A 25,178-nucleotide genomic window follows, 5' to 3' on the forward strand; every position below is an offset into this window, starting at 1 on the left:
GTGACGGAGAAGGAGTCTAAAGCTCGGGGGGGGGGGGGAGTGCCCACGTGTCGCCATAAAACCCATGTAATTGTCACGTCTCTGCCACCTCCTCTCATGGTGGGGGCCCCTCGGAGGAGCGTCTCTGGTCAGCAGGGCCCGGGGCACTGAGGACAGGACCCACATTAGTGGGGGACAGCATGTGGGCCTGTTTCTGGGGGGACCCCTTCCCCTGAGTCCAGTGACTGACGAGTGTTCCGAGTACTCAGGGACGTTCTCGGAGTGTGAAGGGACCAAGGGCTCGGCAGAGTGGGCCGGGCAGCACAGATGTGGCTTCAGGCTCACCTGGTGAGGTCAGCTGGCCCCCTGAAGACTTGCCCTGAGAGACACTGTCCCAATCCCCCTTGCCCACGGCTGTGACTTATCTGAGGGACGCTTGTAGCTCTGCCCCGCGATGCTTCCCTGGCTCGGGGGACTGGCCTCCTTTTCGAAAGACCTTTGGCTATGCTCCACCGGTCCTGGGGGGGCGGGAGGGATGCGGTTCCTGCAGCCTGGGGCTTGGCGCCCGCTGCCGGGTCCAGTCGCCGCGGCTGGGTCTCTGTCCCAGGGTGACCCTGGCGCTCCCTCCGATGGGCTCCCCGCAGCATGGGCATGGGTGACTCTCATTCCAGATAGGAGGCAGCGGGTTCCTGAAAGGGACACTGTGGCTTCTCTTGCCCCTGTGGTCTGGACAGGGAGCCCTGGGGAGCCCGGCTGGCTGCTGTTTTTGTTTTGTGATATTTAAAGCAACCGTGTTCTTATTACTGGAAGGTGGCATGTGCCCGGGTTTGGGAGGCCGTCCTCCGGCATGGGCCATGTCCCGTGTGCTGCGTCCCACGGTTTGGAACCGGGGCTAGTACAATGAGGTGCCAGGGTGGAGCTGCTCCATGCCACCCACCCAACCCCCACCCTAACCAACAGGGAGCTGAGCCCCCCTCTCCCTCCACGGGGGGCAATGGGGACTGCTGCCCAGTGGCAGCCTGTGAACCTCACTCTCCACAGAAGCTTCTCTTTCTGCCCTCCTATTTGCTCGAGATCTTTCTAAGGCCCAGAACCTATTTTGTATCTGTGATTTTATATTTCTTAATAAGGTGGGCCCTCCAGGTTGTCTCAGCCCCCACTCAGAGCCCTCCATGTCTCCGAGTCACCAGGCCGGGCTGCCCACTCAGCGCTGTGCCCAGCACTTGGAGGCTCCCCCGCCTGGGGGCCCGGCCTCCTGTCTGCACCGGGCTTAGAGCACCGCGCTGGTGGCCAGATATCAGCATGCTCTCGTGGCTGCCCAGCTGTGCATGGCTCTTCCTGGGCTCTCCCCGTTTAGCTTTCCCCCTGACACCATTCTCTATATTTACCTGTCTCTCACACTTTCTGTAGAAAAGGGCCCTCAACCCTGATGTGCTGTCTTAGGTCCTCTGCCCGCCACGGCTGAGGCCTCCGGCAAGGTGTCCCTCCCCCAGCACCCGTGACATAGGCACTGGGCGAGCCTCCTTTCAGGAGACCGTGAGCACGTTATGGGAAGGTCTTCTGGGACAGAGCCCCGGGCCCATGCCCTGCGGAGCCTCAGAGGGTTTCGTCTGAGTGAGAGAGGCTGAGCCACATCCCTGCAAGGTGGATGGGAGCCTCAGACCACGCCGCCATGCTCAGGAAATGCTGGCCGCCACTGTGTGTCCTCCCCTTCATCCTGCCTCTCACACGAGGACATTCGAGGTGACACCCCGTGCTCCTGGGTGGATGGGATAACAGTCCAGCCGGTGTTCAGTGGCCCGTCTGCCCTGTCACGGGATGGGCATTCTGTGATGGGGAGGATGACTTCACGCGGGGTCCTCTTCTCTTCCTGGACGGGACAGTAGGCTGAGAGAGCTGCTCACTCCCCTCCGCTCAGACCAGCTCTGGTCGTCACTCAAAGACAGAGGGAGGCACAGTGCTCTCTGACCAGGGCAGGGGTGGGGCAAGCCGTCCCCTCCGAGGAGCAGCGAGGGTCACCTCAGGTCATCAGGCACATCCAGCTTGAACACTTACGATCGGGTCTCCCAGGGAACTAAGGAGATTTCAGCAAATGCTTGAAATCAAGAGGAAACATGAGGATGCCGGGGATAGGCGTGGGCATGTGTGTGTGCACGTGCATGTTCATGTGTGTGTGCATGTGCGTGTGTGTGTTTGGGGGCTGCCTCCTGCCAAAACCACGCTCGTGTCCGCATGCTTGTTGGCTGAGTATGACATCCTCCCTGATGGCTCTTCCCCTTTGTTGAATCTGAGATGAAGATGACTCCGCAGAAAGGAAAACGATGTCCCGAGGGACCCCCGAGTGAGACAACATGGCCCCAAAGCTTGTGGGGTTCTTGGTCCCCGCCCAGCCCCCTTCTCCCGGGCTCTCAGGCCCGGGTGCCTGCACAGCTGTCTGCTCCAGCATGACCCCGTCTCATGATCGTGTGGCCCCTTCCTGCCCCCGCCCTTCCTGCGGGGAAGGCCTGTCAGGGCTGAGGTGGAGGTCCGGTCCGGGCTGCCAGCCACCCCGCTGCTGCCTGTCCAGGAGGGCCGGCGCTTCCTCTCTGGCGCCTCCCAGAAGCTGTGACAAGGTCCCTGCAGGAAATGAGGTGCCCAAAGTGGCGGGAACATCACTGTCTCTAGCTCTCCAGTCTGGGAATAAGGACTGTCTGGGCGGGGAGATGACCGTCTGTGACACCAGACGCACCCCGCTTTGTACCCGAGCTGTCTTCCTGCAGAGCAGAGAATAACTAACTGGGTTTGGACGGATCGCCTCCTGGTTGGAAGGCACCGGCAGGATTTGCTATTATTCAGAGGCAGCAGCCCCAGGTTCAGTCCTTTTGTCAAGTGGAGACTCACTGGGTCACGTGGAGGCCCGGGCAGTGATGTATGAGTGTGGTGAGTAGACAGAACATTTTTGCATAGTGAACAGGCTGCGTGGGAACGTGTCCCCCGAGGCGCCTGCCCTCGGGCTTATACACAGTTTTTTTCTAGCTGGAGAAGCAGCCCATGATGGAGGGGTGGGGCGAGTCCAGCTGGGTCTAATGCAGGATGCTGCTCTAGTTCTGTGTCAGAGGGAAAGATAAACTTGGGGGAGGGGGGAAGCTCTGTGCCTATGAGGTTGCTCCCCAGGGCATGGGAGGGGCTGGGGTGCTGCAACTGCCCATTTTGTTAGGGCAGAGGTCCTGGGGATCAGATCGCCTGCCCATCCACTTGTCATGTTGCTTCTGCAAATAAGTGCTATTAGCTCTGTTTACAAAATGTTTCTCTTTATGTCTAAATCTCTGTCATCTACCATCTATCCATCATCCACTTATCCATCTATAATATCTATTTATCATCCATCTATCCATCATCTATCCATCATCTATCTATAATATCTATCATCTACCTATTTATTATTCATCATCCACTTATCCATTATTCTACTATTTTTAATATCTATTAATAATCTATCCATCATCCATCTATCTATCTATAGCATCTATCATCTATCTATCCATCATTCATCCATCTATAATATCCACCCATTATCCATCTATCCATCTATAATATCTACCTATCATCTATCTATTACCCATCATCCATTTGTCCATCTATTATTCCACTATCTATAATATCTATCAATAAGCTATTATCTATCCATCACCCATCTATCTATCTATAATATCTATCATCTATCTATAACATAGACAATATCTATCTAGCTATTATCCACCAATCCACTCGTTATCCATCTCTTTATGTCGGGTGCACTCACTTCTACAGGAGGACATGGGAACCACAGCATGGCTTGTGATTGGAGCACGGACAGGCTGTGGTTCCGCCAGTGCCCAGAAACCCATCCCCTCGGGCACAGGTGTGGGAGCTCACGGAGAGAAATTTTTCCCAGTTTTGTTCTTTAAAAAAAAAAAATCGCACCAACAACACTCAAGGGTTCCTCTTCCTCCACCTCCCTGCCCACAAACGTTGTCTTTTATTTGTGTTCTTTAATAACAGCCGTCCTGCCAGGCAGGAGGTGCCATCGTGCTGCGTTTTTTTTGTTTTGTTTTGTTTTTGTTTGTTTTTTTACAGAGACAGAGAGAGAGAGAGAGTCAGAGAGAGGGCTAGACAGGGACAGACAGACAGGAACGGATCGCTGCGGTTTTGATTGGCATTTCTTGACCATGAGCGGCATTGATATATCTGCCATTTCTTTAGAGAAATGGCTCATCAAGCCCTTAGCCTATTTTTCAGTCATTCTTTTAGTTATTTTATATGTTTTTCTTTTTGCTAGACTTGCAGGACCTTCTTATACACACTGCTCACAAAAGTTAGGGGATATTAGACCGCTTCATATTCATTTGAAATATCCCCTAATTTTTGTGAGCAGTATATTTTGGATATTAATTGTTTGTCAGATGTTTGATGTCCAAGAATTTTCTCTTGTTCTGTGGGTCGCCTCCTCATTCTGTTGGGGCTTTCCTCTGCTGGGCAGAAGCTTTTCAGTTTGATGTGGTCTCTCCCACTTCTGTCTGTTTGCTTTTGTTGCCTGTGCTTTCGATGTGCTCTCTCCAAAGTCATTGCCAAGACCACTGCCACAAAGCTCTCCCCTGTGTCGTCTTCCGGGGCTTTCATAGTTTCAGGTCTGACCCCTTGGAGTCTTCAGCTCATTTCGGGTTGATGTCTGTGTGTGGTGTCAGGGCAGGGTCCAGTTTCCTACCTTGGCGTGTGGAGGTCCAGTTTTCTCAGCAACCCTTGTTGAAGGGACTCTCTTGTTCTCATTGTGAAACCCTGGATCATTTCTTGAAGATCACTTGGCCACAGTCTGTATGGAAAACAGTAGGGCCTGACCAGGTGGTTATAGCGTTGGCCTGGGATGCTGAGGACTAGGTTTGAAACTCCAATGTTTCTGTCTTGACCCAGGTTCGAAACTCCAACGTTGCTGTTTTGAGCATGGGCTCATCCAGCTTGAGCGCTGGGTCATTGGCTTGAGCGTGGGATCAGCGACATGACCTCATGGTCGCTGGCTTGAGCCCAAAGGTCACTGGCTTGAAGACCAAGGTTGCTGGCTTGAGCAAGGGGTCCCTCGCTTTGCTGTAGCCCCTCAGTTAAGGCACATATGAGAAAGCAATCATTGGACAACTAAGGAGCTGCAACAAAGAATTGATGCTTCTCATCTCTCTCCTTTCCTGTCTCTCTGTCCTCTCTCTTTCTCTTGCTAAAAACCAAACCAAAACAAAAAAACAGTAGGGAGATGCCTCAAAAAATTAAAAATAGAGCCACCATGTGGTCTGGCAATCCTTCTGGAGTTACCCAAGATCATTGAAATCAGGATCTTGAAGTGACATTGGCATTTCCCCATTCACTGCAGCGTTAATCACAACAGCCAAGATGTGGAAACAACCCAACTGTGTATCCAAGACGCCTGAATAAAGAAAACACATATGCACGCACAGTGGGATGCTGTTCAGTCTTGATAAGAACAGTATTCTGCCACGTGGGGCACCACGGATGAACCTTGAGGACATTGTGAAATAAGCCTGTTACAGAAAGACCAGTGCCGTCTGATCGCACTCACACTTGTGTCTGAAACCGTCAGATGCAACATGTGGAAGGCTGGGTGGGCGGAAGCCAGGGGCTGCAGAGACGGTGCCTCACGTTTCCAGCAAGATGGATGTGGTCTAGATATCAGCCGCCCAGCACTGCACCGATGCTCCACAGCGCAGCTCTGTGTGCTCAAACGTTTGTCAAGAGGGTGGAACCTTTGTTCAGGGTCTTACCACAGTGAAATAAAATTTTTAAAAACATTGCCAAGCCCATCTTCGTGCCTACCTTTTTGGGCACACGCACACGTCTTTCTCTGGGTAAGAACCAGAAAACGACATGTGTTTTTACACAGGATAGAAGCATGTTTTTCATTTGAATTACCTTCTAACTTACATATCCGGTGGCCGAGAGTGGGAGCATCGATTTCTACCCATTATTTCCTAATTCAATGTTTTCACACTTAAAGTTTTTTGCCAACCTGGCGGATAAACTTGGTCTTCAACGCCTACGTTAATGTTTGTCTCTCTGATTACCGGGGAGGTTGAATGCTTTTTAGCTGTTTACGGACATGATATCGTCTCCTCTGTCAAATGCTTTTTCTCTTGTTGGCCCATTTTTCTGTTACCTTTTCAAAAACTGATGTACAGAGGTTGTTTTATTGATATCTGAATAATATATAAATTTTTTTTAGCATAGCCCGTGGCTTGTCTGTTATATTTATGACGTCTTTTGTCTCAAAGACCTTTTGCTTTTTGACGGAAAAATTTATCATCCCTTTTATATATGGATTTTTTGTGTGTGTGTGTGACAGAGACAGAGAGAGAGACAGAGAGAGGGACAGACAGGCAGGAAGGGAGAGAGATGAGAAGCATCAATTCTTCGTTGCGGCACCTTAGTTGTTCATTGATTGTTTTCTCGTATGTGCCTTGACCGGGTGGCTACAGCAGAGCCAGCAACCTTGGGCTGGTGAGCTTTGCTCAAACCAGATGAACCCGTGCTCAAACTGGCGACCTCGGGGTTTTGAACCTGGGTCCTCTGCATCCCATTCCGACGCTCTATCTACTGTGTCACCACCTGGTCAGGCTTATGTATGGATTTTGCTCCATGTGTCTCATTGATTCAAGCTAGCTCACAGCAAATTCTCAACCATATCTCAAGTGGATTCACCGTTCTCATTTTGCATTCTGGGGCTGTTTCTGTGTGTGGGAGGTATGGACATACCCTCGTTGGATTTTGTCAAGGCTGTCAAGTTCCTCAACACCTTCCCCCACTTCACTGGCCCTTCATCATAGAGCGAGTGCCCATCTCTGCCTGGATCCCCTCTCGTGCATGTGCGGGCTGCCTGTTTCCTTCGCTGTCCATTGGGGTAGCTCGGTGTGGACGCTGGACTCGGGGAGGCTGCCCCTGGCCACCGCAGCCCATTCTCTCTCACCACGTAGTTTCCCTCTGTTTTCTTCACAGCGCGTACATCTGCTGAGATTCCTGGTTTACTTATTTGCTTGTGTGATGACAGGGGTTCTCTTGTCCTTTTTAGCATCCAAAACAGCACCATGTAGACACTTAGAAAGAGCTGCTGAATGAATGAATGAATGAATGAATGAATGAATGAATGAATGAAGGCTGGTGACTGGACCGGGGACCTGTGCATGTTGAGTTGTATGTAGTTTTCAGGTTTGAATTAATCGTCTGAAGGAAGCAGAAACAGGCGTCCCTTGGACCCGTCCCCCTCATTTCGGTGTGCGTGCGTGTACTTCCTATCTCAGTTTCTGACACTTAAAGCTGCCAGGGTCACCTTGTATCTTTCCTGCCCCCGTCCTCGAGTCAGGCGTCTGTCCCTGGAGAACCTGGCTGCTTTGACAGAAGATGGTCTCAGACAGTGAGGTCTGGGCATGAAGTTTGCTTGTCGCTACGGGGATGTCATTGCTTCTCCACCCTCTTGGCTGACAAAGTGAGGAGGTGTGTGTGTGTGTGTGTATGTGTGTGTGTGTGCTCCCCGTGAGTACACATGGATCTGTAAATATTTCCACGTGTGACCACCCGTCTCTCTGTTAAGGTTAATATGAGTTCATACTGATGTCTCGGCTCTAATCCGTCGCCACACGGATTGTTTGGGAGAAACATGACAATCTCAGGCACCACCCCAGAGCTAATGAATCAGGGTACTGTTGACCTCGCGGGTTTCAAAAGGCAAATGCATTAACATCGCTGCCTGTTTTTCTCGGTTTAACGTTGGCATCAATGATGAGAATTATGAAAATATTATAAACGTAAGCTTTCTTGTTCCACCATTCACAATTCAGGTAAGTATGCATCTCGGTTAGACTTTGTTTCCTGCCAACGGTCTCGCTAATTTCGATCCCGCGCCTGCACGATCTCACAGAGTCTGACAATGCTCGCATTCTGTGATGGCCGGGTGCCCCGGGCGGCTCTCAGAGTTCGTGACTTCAAGTCTTGAGTGTATAGAACGCCAACTCTGAGGACACGAGGCACGCGGATGGTTTGTGCTCCCCACACCAGCCGCGCCGCCCCGCTCATGACCTCTCCTTCTCTTTCTCGTTTCCCCTGCATCTCTGCTGGACTGCAGGCTCCAGGTTTGTCGCCACGTTGGAGATGACCCCGGCCCCCAGGATGCCCTTGGTGCTGCTCCTGCTGCTGCGCATCTTGAGTTCTGCAAAAGCTCAGGTCAACCCAGGTAACGCTGCTGCTGCCCGGACCACCCGGATGCCCACCACGAGCCCGGCCCTGCGCCGGAGGGGGAGGGGGCTCACGGCGGGAACAGACACAGACACAAGCTCTCCATCCACCACTGTAGTGAACGTGGGGGTAGGCCGTCTGACCCCGAGGAGGCCGGAGGATGAGGAGATGTGTTAAAAGTGGAGTGGGGGGTGGAGGCAGCAACCGCTTGGTGCTGCACCTTCTGAGAACGGGGGGGCAGGTTTGGCTGGTCTTGCTCCTCACCTACGTGGACGTGTGTGACGTGTCAGTGTTCCTTTGCGTCTGGCTTCTCTCGTGCGGTGCTTTGTTCGTGGTGCTGTCATGTGGCCGCCCCGGCGGCCCTCGCTGGTATATAGTGTTACGTTGAGGGCTTTATTTATCCGGTCTGCTGTGGGAGGGGTTAAGGTCCTTCCCTGTTTGGGCCCGTTGTGGATGAAGCCCCTACAATTACGGAGGTCTTGCAGGGCAAGTGTCCACTCAGCACTTTTGGGCGTAAACCTAAAAGCGGGATTTCTGGTGGAGGGTTCCCTGTGACTTTCTTTTGCTCACGGCCACAGAGCTTTCCGGGTGCCTTGGCCCCTGTGTGCATGTCCTCGCTCCACCTGGACCAGGGCTCCTGCGGGCATTTTCAGTCTGTTCTCTTCACACAGCATGGGAGACACTGGTGAAAACACTTGCCCTGTCCCCTTGCAGAAGTTCCGCGTCCGTGGGATAGGCTGTGTACCCACAGGAGTCATCACCGGACACCTAACACCAGGGATGTGTTGGCTGAGAACACATCTAAGCTGGCGCCCCACAGCTTTTCTGGGATAAGCTCAGCGGGCACGGCTCCGGGCTAAGCTTGGACTTTGTTCGTCCCCTTTCCGCCCTCCCCCAGCGAAGGTCTGGCTGGCTCCCACCACAGGACCCGGCCGGTTGTCACGGTTTCACTGTCCCTGCCTCTGTCCCTGTGAGTGCAGAGTGGTGGGAGTGTTTGCCACTGGGCACGCTCGTGGAGATGTGCGGCTCAAGGGACAGTTAAGGGACTAAAACAGAGGAACCGGGCTTCTGGGTCTGAGGACACAGCTGCGTCCCTGGAGCAGGGGACAGTCTGGGTGACGATGGCAGCATCATTTCCAGAATATTCTCCCTATTTCTGATGATTCCTCTGCCAGGGGAGGCAAGTAGCAGGGCTCTTCTTGCAGCCGTCTTTATAGGAACACAAGATATTTGTGCATGCACGTGTGTATGCGTGTGTGAGGAAGTGTGCATGTGCATTTGTGTATATACATGCATGTATCTGTGTGCATTGTGTGTGCATGTGTGCATGTGTGTGCAGTGTGTATGAGGGAGTGTGAATGTGTATTTGTGTGTATATATCTCTGTGGGTATTGTGTGTGCATATGTAGGTGTACAAGTGTGTGTGCATGTGTATGAGGGAGCATGCATGTGCATTTGTGTGTATACATGTGTGTATCTCTGTGTACATGCATGTGTACGTGTGTGTAGACCTGCTGTGGGCTGAGCAGGGCCCTGGGAGGGAGAGACCTCGCTGTTTGAACTTCTCTCAAGTGACGGCTGCTCGATGCGACCGGTCGGCTCTTCCTTGCTGTGTGTTTGCTTGTGGAGTCTGGCCCAAGGTAGCCTCAGGCATCCTTCCTGCCTGAAAAGGATCTCTCTCTGGGGACACGGAAACTCATCGGCCCCTTGAGCACTCCCGACGCTGCCAACAGTGAAAAGGAGAAGGCGGCATCCAAGGAGAGTGCCAGCAGCTAACACTCAGGGAGCCCTTGGTGGACTCCCAGGACCATTTGAAGAGGCGTCAGCAAATTTAATCTCTGCAACAGTCGGGCGAGGGAGGATGTCTGTTGTTCCAGTTCCACAGAGGAGCTCAGGTCCCAAAGTGTGAGGGGGGCTCACTCAGGTCACAGAGGGGGGAACCGGCCAGCACGCTGGCAACTCGGTGCCCCTGCCCCCTGCAGCGCAGCCCTGAGTGCTCATAGGTCACTGGCCAGGCCCGGCCTCCTGCGTCCTGCTTGTTGGGAGACTGAGCTAGGGGCGCAGGAGTTGCTAGGTCAGGTGAGAGGAGGAAAGGGGGGCGTCCGAGCTGGAAAAAGTCACAGAGGTGCAGATGGAAAATGAAAGCGTGGGCACCCATCAGTGAGGGGCACCAGGCAGCGACGACCTGGGGGCGGCACCCGAGCAGGAGCCACGCCACGTTGGGGTTTCCGTGTGCGACGGGTGCTTTCTGGTCGGCAGCCTGCTCTTCATTTGTGACGATACACCCTGTCCTTTCTCCCAGGGTGTGGGTTCTTTTTTTTTTAAATTAGATTCTTTTTTATTTAATTTTTACATTTTCTAATAAATTTATACCTTTCAGCCATTTCTCCCATCAGTTTGTTCTGTTTCTATAAAGTTTAGTGTTTGTATTTTTATTATTTTTTTTAGATTCCACATTTAAGAGAGATCACGTGGCATTTGTCTTTCTCTCTCTGACTTACTTCACTTGGCATACTACCCTCTAGGTCAGGGGTCCCCAAACTACGGTCCGCGGGCCACATGCAGCCCCCTGAGGCCATTTATCCGGCCCCCGCTGCACTTCTGGAAGGGGCACCTCTTTCATTGGTCAGTGAGAGGAGCATAGTTCCCATTGAAATACTGGTCAGTTGGTTGATTTAAATTTACTTGTTCTTTATTTTAAATGTTGTATTTGTTCCCGTTTTGTTTTTTTTACTTTAAAATAAGATCTGTGCAGTGTGCATAGGGATTTGTTCATAGTTTTTTTTATAGTCCAGCCCTCTAGCGGTCTGAGGGACAGTGAATTGGCCCCCTGTGTAAGAAGTTTGGGGACCCCTGATCTAGGTCCATTCACGTCGTCCCAAATTCTAAGACTTCATTCTTTTTTTTTTTTTTTTTTTTTATGAAGCTGGAAACGGGGAGAGACAGTCAGACAGACTCCCGCGTGCGCCCGACCGGGATCCACCCGGCACGCCCACCAGGAGCGATGCTCTGCCCACCAGGGGGCGATGCTCTGCCCCTCTGGAGAGCCGCGACCAGAGTCACTCTAGCGCCTGGGGCAGAGGCCAAGGAGCCATCCCCAGCGCCCGGGCCATCTTTGCTCCAATGGAGCCTTGGCTGCGGGAGGGGAAGAGAGAGACAGAGAGAAAGGAGGGGGGGGGGGTGGAGAAGCAAATGGGCGCTTCTCCTATGTGCCCTGGCCGGGAATCGAACCTGGGTCCCCTGCACACCAGGCCGACGCTCTACCACTGAGCCAACCGGCCAGGGCCTTCATTCTTTTTTTTATGGCTGAGTCATATTCCATTCAATTTATCCACTCATCTACTGATGGACACTAAGGTTGTGTCCATGTCCTTGCTACTGTAGATAATGCTGCAATGAACGTGGGAGTGAAGACCCTAGTTTTCTACTAGCATTTTCTTTTTCTTCTGATAAATGCCCAGAAATGGAATTGCTGGATCATATGCTAGTTCTATTTCTAATTTTTTGAGGAATCTCCATACTGTTTCCCACAGAGGCTGCACCAGTCTGCATCCCCACCAGCAGTGCAGGAGGGCTCCCTTTTCTCCAGCACTTGTTATTTCTTGTCTTTTTGATGAAAGCCATTCTGACAGGTGTGAGGTGACATCTCATTGTGGTTTTGACTTGCATTTCCCTGATGACTGGTGATGTTGAGCATCTTTTTATGTCTATTGGCCACCTGTCTGTCTGTTTTGGAGAAATGTCTATTCAGGTCCTCTGCCCATTTTTAAAAAATCTAATGGCTTGTGGGTTTTTTTGTCTGTTTGTTTTGTTTTGCTTTTGAGTTGTATGGGTTCTTTATCTATTTGGAATATTAACTCCTTGCAGACATACGATGTAGAAGTGTCATCTTCCATTTGATGGGTCACCTTTTCATTGTGTAGATGGTTTGCTGGGCAGTGCTGGTTGGGTAGATGGGCTCCCACCTGTCGGTGGGTCAAAAAATGATCGTCAAGACCTCTGTCAAGGAGCTTACTGCCTATGTTTTCTTCTAAGAGTTTTATGGCTTCTAATCTCATGTTCAAGTCTTTGCGTTGATTTGTGTGTGTGTTTGGGGTTAAGAGAGGGGTCCAGTTGCATTCTTTTGCATGTGGCTGGTCAGTGTCCCAACATCATTTATTGAAGAAACTGTCCTTTCTCTGTTGTATATTCTTGGCTCCTTTATCATTAATTAATTGGTCATATAGATTTGGGTTTCTTTCTGGGCTCTCTATTTTGTTCCATTGATCTATGTGTCTGTTTTTATGCCAGGGCCATGCTGTTTGGTTAATAAAGCCATGCTATGTGGTTTTAAATCAGAACAAAGCCTCCAGCTTTGTTCTTCTTTCTCAAGATTGCTTTGGCTCTTCAGTGGGTTTTTTCTATTTTTTTTTTTTTTTTTGCTTTGGTTTTTTTTTTTTTTCTTTTGGTGGTTCCATACAAATCTTAAAATTATTTGGTCTATTTCTCTGAAAAATGCCATTGGAATTTGGATGAGGGTTGCATTAGATCTATAGATTGCTTTGGCCAGTACGAACATTTAAACAATATCGACTCTTCCATGTCCATGAGCAAGAAATAAACTTTCCATTTATTTGTGTCCTTTTCCATTTCTTTCTTCAGTGTGTTCAAGTTTTCCACGGATGGGTCTTTTACCTCCTTGGTGAAACGTATTCCGAGGCATTTTCGACATAGTTGTCAACGGGACTGTTTTCTTTATTCCCCTTTCTGACCGTTCATGATCAGTGTCTAGAAATGCAGCAGAGTTCCGTGCACTGACCTCCTGTCCTGTCACAGGATGTGGGCTTCTTTTGCTGTCATGTGTCGACGAACCTGGCACCAGGACGTGCTAAGATGTGGATGGGCAGTAAGCCTGCCTCAGCCCTATGTCTGGGTGGATGTCAGCTTGGTTCTTGCTAACCCTAGCCGGCGTGGAAGGGGTGGTGATGCCTGGGAGAAGACGAGAAGACACCCATCCCAGTGACTCCCCACGGCAACAGAAAATGTCGGACATCTCGATTCCGCCCCTGGTCCCCAGTACGCAGCTCTGTGACCACGACTCCATTTCTGGACCTCACCTTGCTCGCCTGGTAAATGGGCGGAATAAACTGCTCTGCCCTTTATGGGGAAGGCCACACGAGTCAGTGAGGTCAGTGAACCTTGGACAGTCACATGCAAGCATCCAGCGCTGGGGTTTGTTACTTTTGGAAGAGAAGGAAGTTAAAATAACCCCAAACACCACGAAACAATGGTTTCTGTCAAGCAGCTGATGTTGGAGGGAAGAGAAAAAGAGTTTGTTTTTGACCATGATGGTCCCTTGTGATCTCCAAGGGAGACTCAAGTTACCTGTAGGGGAATGAGGGTTTCTACCGACCCTGGGCTCCAGCCATCCTAACTGCAGGGGATACAAAGCCTGTGCCCAGGCCGAGCATAGCCAGGACCGTGTGCTTTTCTGGGCCGGAAGGGGGGTGATGGAGAGTCAGGTTGTTGACTTAGCCCTCGGTCTGGCCAACGGGCCTCTGAAGAGCGTGGATGTGGCAACACTGGCCGCCCAGAATGTGTTGGTGGTTTGGACACATACACGGCAAAGTAAAGCGAAAGTTCAGACATTCTCAACAGTGAGGTTCTGTCTCGGGTGGGGCTTAGGTCAGAGGTGAGGAGGCATTTAAAAACCTGTGCCTTTTCCCCCACTCCTCAGCTGTTTAGAACCTTGGCCTGTGTCTCCTGGGCTGTGGCGGTGCCGGACAGCTGTCACCACACGTGCTGCTGCGCATCAGCGAGGGTAGGAGAAGGTGGGAAGAAGGGGGTGAAGGGGCCCTCCCAGCTCCTCCCGCGGAAAGTGTCTAAAGTAGGCTGCATGGGAGAGGGCCTCACAGAGAAGTTAGGCAGTTCAGGAGGGGCCCGCGAGAATGTCAACCCCCCCCATTTTTTTGGATTTTATTTATTTATTTTTATAGAGAGGAAATGGGGCAGGGGGGAAGATGAGCAGGAAACATCAACTTTCTTTCATATGTGCCATGACCAGGCAAGCCTGGGGTTTCGAACTGGTGACCTCAGTGTACCAGGTTGACACTGTATCCACGGCACCACTGCAGGTCAGGCGAGAATGTCATCCCTTTAAGCGACTAAGATGCTAAGCATGGAGTGGAGTGATGGCCCATCCTGCGGGAGCCCTGGCAGCGGGCGGGCATGACATAGTGTGAGGACAGTGTGACTAGAGTGTGTTCGCCGCCAGGAAGCGAGACCAGTGCTCGGGACCTTGTCACTGCTGTCCTCATCAAGGGATCTGCTCGCGGTGGTGGTGAGCTCCACTGCCCCACTATACCGACCGCCGCCGCGTGATGCCGCTGTGTTCATGGCGTGCTTCATGGTAGATAAAAGGGAACCCTAATTTCTCTTCTGGGGATGAGTCAGAATTTCCCCCTCAAAATGCCAAGAGTAAGACATTTACACACAGTCAGATAAATTGAGGCTCATTTCCCCTTATTTAGAGCCACTTGCATACCCGGCTTGTGGGCAGAAGTTGGCACGACCATCTCCCTGTAAAGCTGGGTGGTCTTCTTTTCAAACATGTGCTTGGGCCTCACTAGGCGGTGGCACAGCGAATAGAGCGTCAGCCTGGGACGCTGAGGACCCAGGTTCAAAAACCCCAGGTCGCTGGTTTGAGCAGGGGTCACTGGCTCGGCTGGAGCCCCCCGGTCAAGGCACATATGAGAAAGCAATCAATGAACAGGTAAAGGGGCCGTAACTATGAGTTGAGGCTTCTCAACTCTCTCCCTTCCTGTCTGTCTGTCCATGTCTGTCTCTCTCTAAAAAAATAAAAATAAAGTAAATAAAAATAAAACAAACACATACATGTGCTTGAGCCTTCAGCTTGCTGACGAGGATGGAGACCCAAGGTCCAGCTTGGTCAACAGTGACAGCAGTGGCATGGCTTTCACTGGGCAGAGTGGACTACTTTACACTGGGCACTGGGTGGGGAGGGAGCGTGAGTCTTTGCTCATTAGCTGCTTTTTACAGGCACCTGTGTGCTGTCTGGGCCCCTCCCTGGTGGTGCCGAACTCTGACCTTTGTCTCGTCCGACTCAGAAACCCAGTGTGGCCTCCCTGGGTTTTCTCCTCAGGTGTTTGTGCTGCCGGTCCCCCCGCCCAACCCCGCAGGGACCCTCTGCTGTGTGGAGCCCACTGTCCACTTCTGCCCCAAATTGACAGATGGATAAAAATGGCCGCAGTGAGTTCTGTCCTCTCCCAGCGAGTCCACCTCTGCTCTCGTGAGCTCAGCCATGAAACGCCCTCACAGAGACCACCCATGTGTCTTACCTGCATCTTCTGTTTCTCTGCAGGGGGCGCTGGTTCCCACCAGCCTCTCCATCCACCAAACGGGAATTAAATGTTAGTGTGCACCTTGTGGCCACTGTGATTCCTGCCAACTGATCATGTTTTCCTTTAGAATCGGCTGCTAGGAAGCTCTGAGCCCAATCTGAGGCCCGCCACAAGCAAAGCACCTGGAACAGAACGTCCTGTGTTTTGTATATTCACCTGGCATAAGCTTGGCTTGTTATAGTTTTCTTTCTCCTTATAGGTTGTTATATGTATGTTACATTATTTTCTTCTCCCTTAATCCATCTTTCTTTACTTTGTTTCTTTTCTTTAAAAAAAAAAAATTAAGTGAGAGTAGGAGAGGCAAAGAGACAGACTTCTTTCTGCATGCGCCCCAACTGGGATCCACCTAGCAAGCTCACTAGGGGGTGATGCTCTGCCTATCTGGGGCCATTTCTCTGAGGATGTTACTCAGCAACTGAGCTATTTTTTAGTGCCTGAGGTAGAGGCTCCATCAGTGCTTAGGGCCAAGTCGCTTGAACCAATCGAGCCAGGCTGCAGGAGGTTGGGGGGTGGGTGGAGAGAGAAGGGGGAAGGGTGGAGAAGCAGATAGTCCACTTCTCCTGTGTGCCCTGACCACCAGGAATTGAACCTGGACATCCACACACCAGGCCAACACTCTATCACTGAGCTGTCCAGAGCCTCTTTGTCTTCCTTCCTTCCTTCCTTCCTTCCTTCCTTCCTTCCTTCCTTCCTTCCTTCCTTCCTTCCTCTCTTTCTCTCTTTCTCTCTGTCTTTCTCTCCTATCTTACACAACTTTGGAAGCCAACTTGAATTTCTTTTTTTTTTTTGTAGAATATGTCAGAGTAAAAATAATTACAAGATAAATCATGCTTAGTCTTTGTCAGGTCTCTAAGTAGCTGACACATAGTAACTCCTAGTCCTTACAGCGTTCCTCTAAACAAGCACCGGTATGACCATTAATCTGCAAGCCTGGGCACTCAGGCAACCTTCCCAAGGCCGTAGAACCTGTGAACTGTTTAAGAAGAAGTTCTGCCCCCGCATCAGCCACTGGGCCATGTCACAGTTCTCCCAGAGCACTGAGTTCTCTGTTTCGATCCTACAAAATCTCCACGAGGAAACTGAGGCTCAGAGAGGCTGAGCGAGGGGTCCCGGGCCTCACCCCTGGAAGTGGCGGGACCCAGTATTAGGCATAGATGATTCCAGGCCATGTCTCACCTACTTCTTGACTCCCAACATCCACAGAGGCTGAGCTCACGTCTTCAGCGTACCTCCTGTCAGAGGAAAGACGTACCATGCCGCTTTGCTGTGAAGCTCTCCCTGACCTTATTAACTAGAGAGCACGAGGAGTCCTGCTTTGGACCCTCACCCAGCACCCTGACACCCGGAACAGCTGGGGGACCCCTTTCTGGGCCTTGGCAGTAACTGTTTCCGGGAAGTTTTGGGTCTTCTAGGAAAACCACAGTCCCAGAGGGCAGTTCCTAAAGGAAGTTCACTTTGGGCAGAAGCGGTCTCGGAAGAACAGCCTCATTGTACTCTGCGGAGACCAAATAACCCTCCCTGCCCCCCCCCCAAGGGGTTCCATTATGTGGAGACGTGGGGGGGCCCGTCTGGCAGCCTGCTGTGCAGTCTGGAGGGAGCAGCCCTGGCTCAGCTGCTTTAACTGGGTTGCTCTGTTCTTACCTGATTTGGAGGAACCAGACAAGGGTAGCTGGGGTCAAGGAAAGGGAAACCAAGGGTCAGGAGGCCCGAGTCAGCTGTGTGTCATTGAGCAGGTCAGGTCACCTCCCTGGGCCTCAGTGCTTCTGATGTTACCGTGTGGCCACGGCAGGGCTGGCCTCCTGTAGGCCCTGCCTGGCTCTGAAGTCACGATTGCAGGTGTCCCTGTAGACCACAGGCAGCCTTGGATTGTCCCCCCGGTCCGGTCCCCCTCGTCCCCCCTCTGCCAAGAGAGGCCAGGCCAGGCCAGGCCCCAGCCTCAGGCCTTACGTGCGCTGCGTTTTCCTGGCAGCTGCACACGGACGCTCACCTACTGGAGCTGTGGCCTGGAGCTCATGTTGGACGGTACGGTTGGCAGCACGGAACAAGCAGCCCTTTGAGGCGGCCCCCCTTCAGAGCGTTGTGTGAATGCAGTTCTTGGGCAGCCGGGGCCTAAGGGGCAGCTGCTCCTTCTGGGCTGAGTGCAGGGTGAATGGTGCTCCCGCCTGCACTGGCCGCTGGCTCTGGTAGTTTTTAATTCTGGGAGCTGGAGAGGGAGTTGGCCTCTTCATCCTGGAGATGGGGCAGTGGAAGCTCCGGGGAAACCTCCGGCCCCGCCCAGCAGCAAGGCTGGGCCAGCCGCAGGGCCCCGTCCCTCACCATCCCACCTGTCATGCTCCAGCTGTGCCCTGATGGCTCACCGACAGGCAGGGGGGCCTGGCACGGAACAGCTGGGCCCACTTGGCAGCCCTGCATCTTGGCCGTTGGCTGGAATCCTTTCCACAGAGGAATCTACCAAAAATAGGCATGTTCGTTGGAAAAACCGCATGGGCACTGCTGATAGAGGCCATGACGGTTGCCCTGGGCCAAGGCTGGTCCTGCCTCCAAAGACCCACCAGCGAAGACCATCCAATAGCGTCTGTGCCCTCGTCCTGTGGCCCAAGGGGACCCTGGCTGTCCACGAGCAGCCTGTCTTAAGCACTGTGCCTTCACAACAGATCTCAAAACCTGGTGTTGGCCGTCCCCCTTTGACCTGCTCTTCCAAGGTTGATTTGGCCATTCCAGGAGTCTGTGCATTTCCATGTGAATTCTGGGATCATTTTGCTTATCTGCACAATAGCACCCATCTCAGAGACTCCAATTGCTTAGAACAGACATCTTAACATACCGAGCCCTGCTCGCCATTCATGCCGTGTGGTCTCTATTTATTTAGCTCTGTATTGTCTCTCTGTGTGGGGAGAGTGAGGGAGGGGAACAGTGGTTTCCAGCGTCCACGCCATTTGCACCTCCCGTCCTTGCTCACGTACTCCTAGTCACATCATAGAAAGGACGACATCCTTTGTTCTCCTGTAAGCCCTTTGTGTGGGCTGCAACCCAGCGCAGTTCATCATTATTTTTTAGAAAAGTCAGTTTCCATTTAGAGGCAGATAACTGACACGAGAGATCCTCTTCGGTGTGTGTGATGCATTTACCACCTAGAACGGGAGGTCTGCTGTCACCTTCAATGTGGTCCCCCCGTTCATCACGAGCTCCTTTCCCTTCGGGCTGCTTTGAAACTTTTCCCTTGGTCACCTGTTCTCAGCAAGTGGACCATGCTGCCCTGTAGTACAGTGTCCTCCATGTGCCCTGTGCCTCAGGTTGCAGGCCTCCTGGGTTTGGCATGGTCACCAAATGTGAACACAAGGTGACCATACTGTACTCGAAGAATAACCTGTCCACCTGTCTCCCCTCCTTCGAGCCCTCTGCTGACATGAATGCCAGGGGGTTTGAAATTGTCCACATCTCATTCATGTTCTATTTATGTTGTTTGATGGATGGATCAATGGATTGATTTTCTTATCTCATGTGGGATAGTTCCTACTGATGCTTTTTTTCCTGTATTTTTCCAAAGTTAGAAGCAGGGAGGCAGAGAGACAGACTCCCGCATGAGCCCAACCAGGATCCACCTGGCATGTCCACCAGGGGGCGATGCTCTGCTCATCTGAGGCGCTGCTCCACTGCAACCGGAGCCATTCTAGCGCCTGAGGCAAAGGCCACAGAGCCATTCTTAGTGCCCAGGCCAACTTTGCTCCAGTGGAGCCTTGGCTGCGGGAGGGGAAGAGGGAGATAGGAAGAAGAGGGGGAGGGGTGGAGAAGCAAATGGGTGCTTCTTCTCTGTGCCCTGGCTGGGAATTGAACCCAGGTCTTCCACATGCCGGGCTGATGCTCTACCACTGAGCCAACCAGCCAGGGCCTCCTGTTGACTTTTTTAAGTCTGTAAATCTTTTCTTCAACGTGTAACCTGCCTCCAGTCCCATTGAGTGTATTTTCTCTTCCACATTCCGGTTCTAACCCTAGAAATGTGGTCTGTGCGTGTCTCCGTGTCCACCGAGCCCCCATTGTGGTCTGAACACATGCTATGCAGCTGTAACTGTTTCCTGTTTCCTTTTCCATTCTCGCTACCCCGCTGGCTCTGCACAGAGTCCATTGGGTGGTTTTCTTCTCATCGTGGGTTCTCTGCCCCTGTTTCTTTATGTGACTGTTTTTTTTTAATTGCATAAGACACGTTTACACTAAATAAATGCACCTGCTGTTTATCTGAAGTGTGTGTGTCTCATCGGGCCACCTCTGTCCCAAGAACTCCAGTCCCCTTGTGAGCTGCAGGCTCCTTAGGAAACTCTCCTGCCCCCATGGACTCCTTGCCCCTGTGTGGCCCGGACACGGTCCTGGCTGGAAGCTGGTATGATCATGGGTCTCGTGACCTCTGTTTCCTGCCTCTTGGGGGTTGCTACCCGTGGTGGTCTGATAGCTATTATATGGAAACCCACCTTCTCACATACTTTGTCCATTTCTCTTTTTTGGGTTTTTTTTGTTTGTTTGTTTGACCCAGGGGAGTGAACTGGACCTCTGTTCCTCTTTCTTGGGTGGACAGGGAGGGCCATCTGTGTGGTCCCTAGTTTAGCCAGGAGCCAAAACCTGGTTCTGATGGGGCCAGAACCGTGTACTCAGAGCCTTCCTTGGAGAGTCTGCTGGACTGCTCCATAGTTGCATGAAATCAGCCCCTGGAGATCCCGGGGTCCTGGGGTCGTGAGGATAATCACGACACCTGCTAGTAGGGAGTGGACGTTGGCCCTGGGGTTGTCACGTGAGAGGGAACATCAGCACCGCTCACTGTGCTCCATGCTTGTTGGAGTTGCAGTGGGCCAGACGGTAGTTGCGGTGAGGGTCAGTGCTTGCACACCGAACGGTCGTCAGTGTGGAGAGAAGCCGGAAAAAACAGGCCAAGTTGCGAGAACAAACCGGGTCGTGGGGGGACTTTAGGAGATTTGAGCTTCTTTTTCCATGTGCCGTCATCAACGCCATTCTTCCCGGATCTCTGGGAATCAAACGAAAGGTTTCCTGTCTCTGGTTCTCTTGGTCCAGCCGTGTGCCGCTACCCTCTGGGCATGTCAGGAGGCCACATTCCAGATGAGGACATCACGGCCTCCAGCCAGTGGTCGGAATCCACAGCGGCCCGATATGGAAGGTGAGGCTGGGCCCCCAGGACAGGGGGTCTGTGAGGGGCAGAGGTCTTGGACAGGGGCTGTGCTGGCGGGAGCCGGTGGGAATGTATGGACATCACAGGGGATGTACTGCTCTGTGTGTTTTCTGGGAGGAAGTTCAGGCCTCAATCGTGAGTGCCTGACTGGTGACATCCTGACTGTGAGGCCCAGAGCCACTGTGGAGGACCCACAGATCTCAGAGGACTGGTGTCACCGTGTGCTGCCATGGGGAGGGGGCTGGGCGGTAGGTGTGGCAGGTGCTGGTCAGGCAGGACACCAGGGTAGAGCCCGGGTGCTTTGACAGCAGGGATCCCTTGTCAGGAGCTGCTCTGTGTGTTGGGACCTGACCCTCGTCCTGTGACCTCGCTCCCTTGGTGATGGGGGGTGGTTTCTGTGATGCTGGCCTCACACCTGAGACAAGCCCTCCATAAATCTCCTTATGTGTTGAGGATGAGGGCGGAGGCTTGTGGGGCTGGACAGGAACAATGGGAGTGGGTGACAGTTGTCAACCCAGGCACATCCCAGGGAAGAGGGGACATGGTGGTGATGTCACCAGCCTGCTCACTAGGAGCTCAGCCTGGAGGTAACAGCTAGAGTGGTCACCGTTCCCCCAGCACGCCCCCCTCCACCGGCTGGGCTGCGCAAGCCACAGTGGGGAGCTTATGATTCGTCCCTCCTCACCCCACAACTTGACGTCCAGGTGACGTGTGCCCGGTGTTGTCACGCTGAGACTGTCAGGGGAGGGGCTGGTACGATGGTTCCACGGGCAGGGGATGTTTCTCCACATGGGACCTCCACGGAGATCTCCAAATCAGGCGGAAACAGGGCTCCCACTGACCTGAAGGGCCCTCGCTCTCCGCTGATGCCTCTCCTGGGTTCCTGGTGCCCAGGGAGAGGGGCCTGGCCACAGTGGGTATGGTGGTGGCTGTAGACCGCTGGGGAGAGCCCAGGAGTCCATGCAGATGGAGTTCCAGCTGCCCCCTCCCAGGATGGGAAGCTGCTTGCTGAGGATTGGGGGGTGAGTCTGTGGTTTCACGGCTCCCCTGTGCCCTCCTTGTGTCTCAGGCTGGACTCAGAGGAAGGGGACGGGGCCTGGTGCCCTGAGATCCCGGTGGAGCCCGACGACCTGAAGGAGTTTCTGCAGATCGACCTGCACACCCTGCATTTCATCACGCTGGTGGGGACCCAGGGCCGCCACGCCGGGGGCCATGGCATCGAGTTTGCCCCCATGTACAAGATCAACTACAGCCGGGATGGCACGCGCTGGATCTCCTGGCGGAACCGGCATGGGAAACAGGTGGGGAGCGCTGGGCCTGGCCCTGGCCCGGGCGGGGTGCCGGGCCCATGCTTTGACTCTGGTAGAAGGGGGCGTATGCGAGCTGTCAGGGCGGGCGGTGTCCTCAGGCTCGTCACGCCCTGGTGAAGGTGTGACCCAGGCTGGGAGGGTGGGTCAAAGAGGCCTGATCAGCCAGGGCTGCCCAGAAAGCCGGGGAGGACATGTTTTGCTCCTGGAATTACAAAGGGAGGGTTCACTGTGGGGGGGGTGACCTAGGGTTGGTGGAGAGATGGCACTACCGAGTTACGGCCCCCTACCCCACCCCCACTCTCTCCACAGGTGCTGGACGGGAACAGCAATCCCTATGACATTTTCCTGAAGGACCTGGAACCTCCCATCGTGGCCAGATTTGTCCGCTTCATCCCTGTCACTGACCACTCCATGAACGTCTGCATGCGTGTGGAGCTGTATGGCTGCGTCTGGCTGGGTGGGTGCCCAGAGTGTGGGCCCCTGGGGGGGAGGGAAAGGCGATGGGGTCAGCACCCTGGGAGTGGTGATTCCCTCAGGTTAGAGCAGCAGAGAAGGGAGCGTGGGCCTTCAGCCAGGTGTTCTGTCCCCGAAGCGTGTGCCTGTCCCTTCGCTGACTGATGTGTGGCTACTCCTTCACATGGCACTACTGTGCCCAGTTGTCCTGGTGGACACCGTGCAGGTGGAGCTGCAGGGGGTCTCCCTGGGCTCCTTGGTCTAAGCAGCAGGGGCATCCCCCTCCCAGAGGCACTGACCCACCCGTTTCCCTCGGCAGATGGCTTGGTGTCCTACAACGCGCCGGCTGGACAGCAGTTCGTGCTCCCCGGAGGGTCTGTCATCTACCTGAATGATTCCGTCTACGATGGGGCCGTCGGGTACAGGTAAACGCTTGGGGGTGGGGGGACTGTGGTTGTCAGAATGGGACAGGGGCCACTAGGAGAGGATCCTATGTTATCTTGGTTTGGGCTCAGTAACCAATCAATCAGTCCACCAACCAACCAACCAACCAACCCACCAACCCGAGTTCATGCAGAGCCTGCCCCACCAGCATGGGGAGATCATTCAGATGAAGTCAAATACATGGTCTTTATTGGCCAGGTACGCGGAGCCTCGCTCAGCATGGGGGAGGGGGGGGTAGAACAAAGCAATGACCGGAAACAAGGACTCACATAAGGTCACTTGGCAGTGTGGTCCTAAGGACGGCAGCCACTCCTTCTGACCCTTAAGCCAGGACAAAAGTAATGGCTAACTTGTGGAGCCTGAGGGACACGGGAATGGAGGTTGCCAGTGTAATACATGGGTCAGGGCAAGAAATTCAGGAAGAATAATCCCTGTGATCATAAATGCATCAGACATTGTGAAGGGCACAGGCTTACAGGACAAGCTGGTCATTGGAGTGGAGGAGGGGGTGTAGGGGAGTGAGGATGAGAATGGCCGTCAGCAACAGAGGCCAGAGCTGGGGGTAGGGTGAGGCTGGCATGGACCCGTGAGACCCCGCAGAAGTAGGAACTGGATGAGATTGGCTCCCCACCCCCTCCCACGGGGCGCCCAGTCAGCCAGTCATCTCTACCCACTTCACCCTGACCTCACTTAGCGCCATCTTGATCTGCCAAAGTGGAGCCAGGCAGAGAGTCAGGCTATCGCCAGGTCCAGATGTGAGTGACCGTGGAGGTCGGTGACTCAGGGGCCTGGATGAGAGGGCAGAGCACTGCCCCCCTTGCCCCCCCCCACAGACCTGACTCACCCGCCCCCTCCGTTCCCCATCACCCCCTCCCCCTCCACATGGCCACTGCTCTTCCCTGTTGCTGCTGTACTGGCCACACCCCAGCCGGTGTGGTCTCAGACCCAGAGGCTGATTGAGTCCAGTTCAGCGTAACAGCCTTTGTTGATCCGCCGTGACGCGCACGGAACCCGGTCGACCCAGTAGGCATCAGAGCATAGTGCTGTTGCTGACCCCAGCCGGAGCTCAGAGCTTGTAACAAATGACCACACATGGGTGCGAGAAAGATGTGTCCTGAGGGCTTCGGCCAGGACTAAGGGGGAAGACCCTGGGTCACGGAAGGGAGGTGCCTTCTCTTTGCTGTGAGGATGAGAGACTCACGCTGTGAGGGGAACGTGCAGAAGAGACCTTACGGGCCGGCTGGAGCCGGAATGGGCCCCGGGATGGTGGTGACCTCACGGCAGGGACTGACCGATGACATGGTGGTTCAGGTGGGGGGGCTAGCATGAGGACAAAGGAGTCAAAATTCAAGGGGAAGAGCAGCAGATCAGGTAACCAAAGTAGCAGGCGGGCAGCAGAGTGGGCAGGTCACGGCCTGTTCTGGAGGAACTTGAACATCGGGGGTCGTGAGGACGGGGAGGAAGAGTGCGGAGAATTGAGTGCCGGGCACAGGGCGACGGTGGGGTGATGAGGAGGGGCACTCAGGTAGGAAACATTGGCCACCTGACTGGACGCAGAGGAGATGCCACTTTTCATTCGACAAATAGTCTTGAGTGCTCACAATGGGCCAGGTACTTCCAGCGACTGAAAGGGAAGTTTGGCCGGAAGAGGGGAGCCCGGTGGGAGGGTCAGGTTAGAAAGGGACATGTGTGTAAGGGACCCACAGGACACTTGAAGGGACACAAGAGGCAGGCGGCCGGGCACCCGGCTCTGAACCCCGGAGGGGAGGTCAGAAGTGACTGGGGACGGACACAGGTAGTGTCCTCCCATAGCTGGGGCGACGGCTGAGTGAGCACCAGCTTCCCATGGCAGAGCCTTGGGAAGCAGTCAGAGCAATAGGAGTTACTGTTCTTAATTTTACAACTTTCTTTTTTATAATCGTTTACTTATTGATTTTACTGAGAGAGAGAGAGAGAGAGAGAGAGAGAGAGAGAGAGAGACAGGAACATTAATCTGTTCCTGCGTGTACCCTGACCAGGGATCGAACCGGCAACCTCTGTGTTTCAGGATGATGCTCTAAGTAATCAACTGAGCTATCAGGAGCACAGGGCGGCTGTGGTCGTTACGGGCACCCTCAGGTGTGCAAGGGGAGAGTTCGCCCCCATTTCTTCTCTGTCTGATTTCACGTTGACTCA

General features: G+C 53.3%; 1 protein-coding gene across 4 annotated transcripts in view; it reads left to right on the forward strand.

Annotated features, from left to right (window-relative positions):
* DDR2 (discoidin domain receptor tyrosine kinase 2) overlaps positions 1 to 25,178 on the forward strand; it is a 74,605-nt gene that overhangs the window by 23,638 nt on the left and 25,789 nt on the right. For 2 of the 4 annotated variants that reach the window (XM_066261014.1, XM_066261015.1), the window contains exons 2-6: positions 8,114 to 8,221; positions 20,682 to 20,784; positions 21,866 to 22,097; positions 22,416 to 22,563; positions 22,879 to 22,984. In XM_066261014.1, coding sequence (XP_066117111.1) covers positions 8,140 to 8,221; positions 20,682 to 20,784; positions 21,866 to 22,097; positions 22,416 to 22,563; positions 22,879 to 22,984 — 671 coding nt within the window. In that variant the 5' untranslated portion in view covers positions 8,114 to 8,139. Of the gene's footprint in view, positions 1 to 2,644; positions 2,899 to 8,113; positions 8,222 to 20,681; positions 20,785 to 21,865; positions 22,098 to 22,415; positions 22,564 to 22,878; positions 22,985 to 25,178 lie in introns of those variants that run through there. The other 2 variants (XM_066261012.1, XM_066261013.1) reach the window with 2 other exon arrangements.

The sequence above is a fragment of the Saccopteryx bilineata genome, chromosome 2, assembly GCF_036850765.1.
Source record: "Saccopteryx bilineata isolate mSacBil1 chromosome 2, mSacBil1_pri_phased_curated, whole genome shotgun sequence".
NCBI classification, from domain to species: Eukaryota; Metazoa; Chordata; class Mammalia; order Chiroptera; family Emballonuridae; genus Saccopteryx; species Saccopteryx bilineata.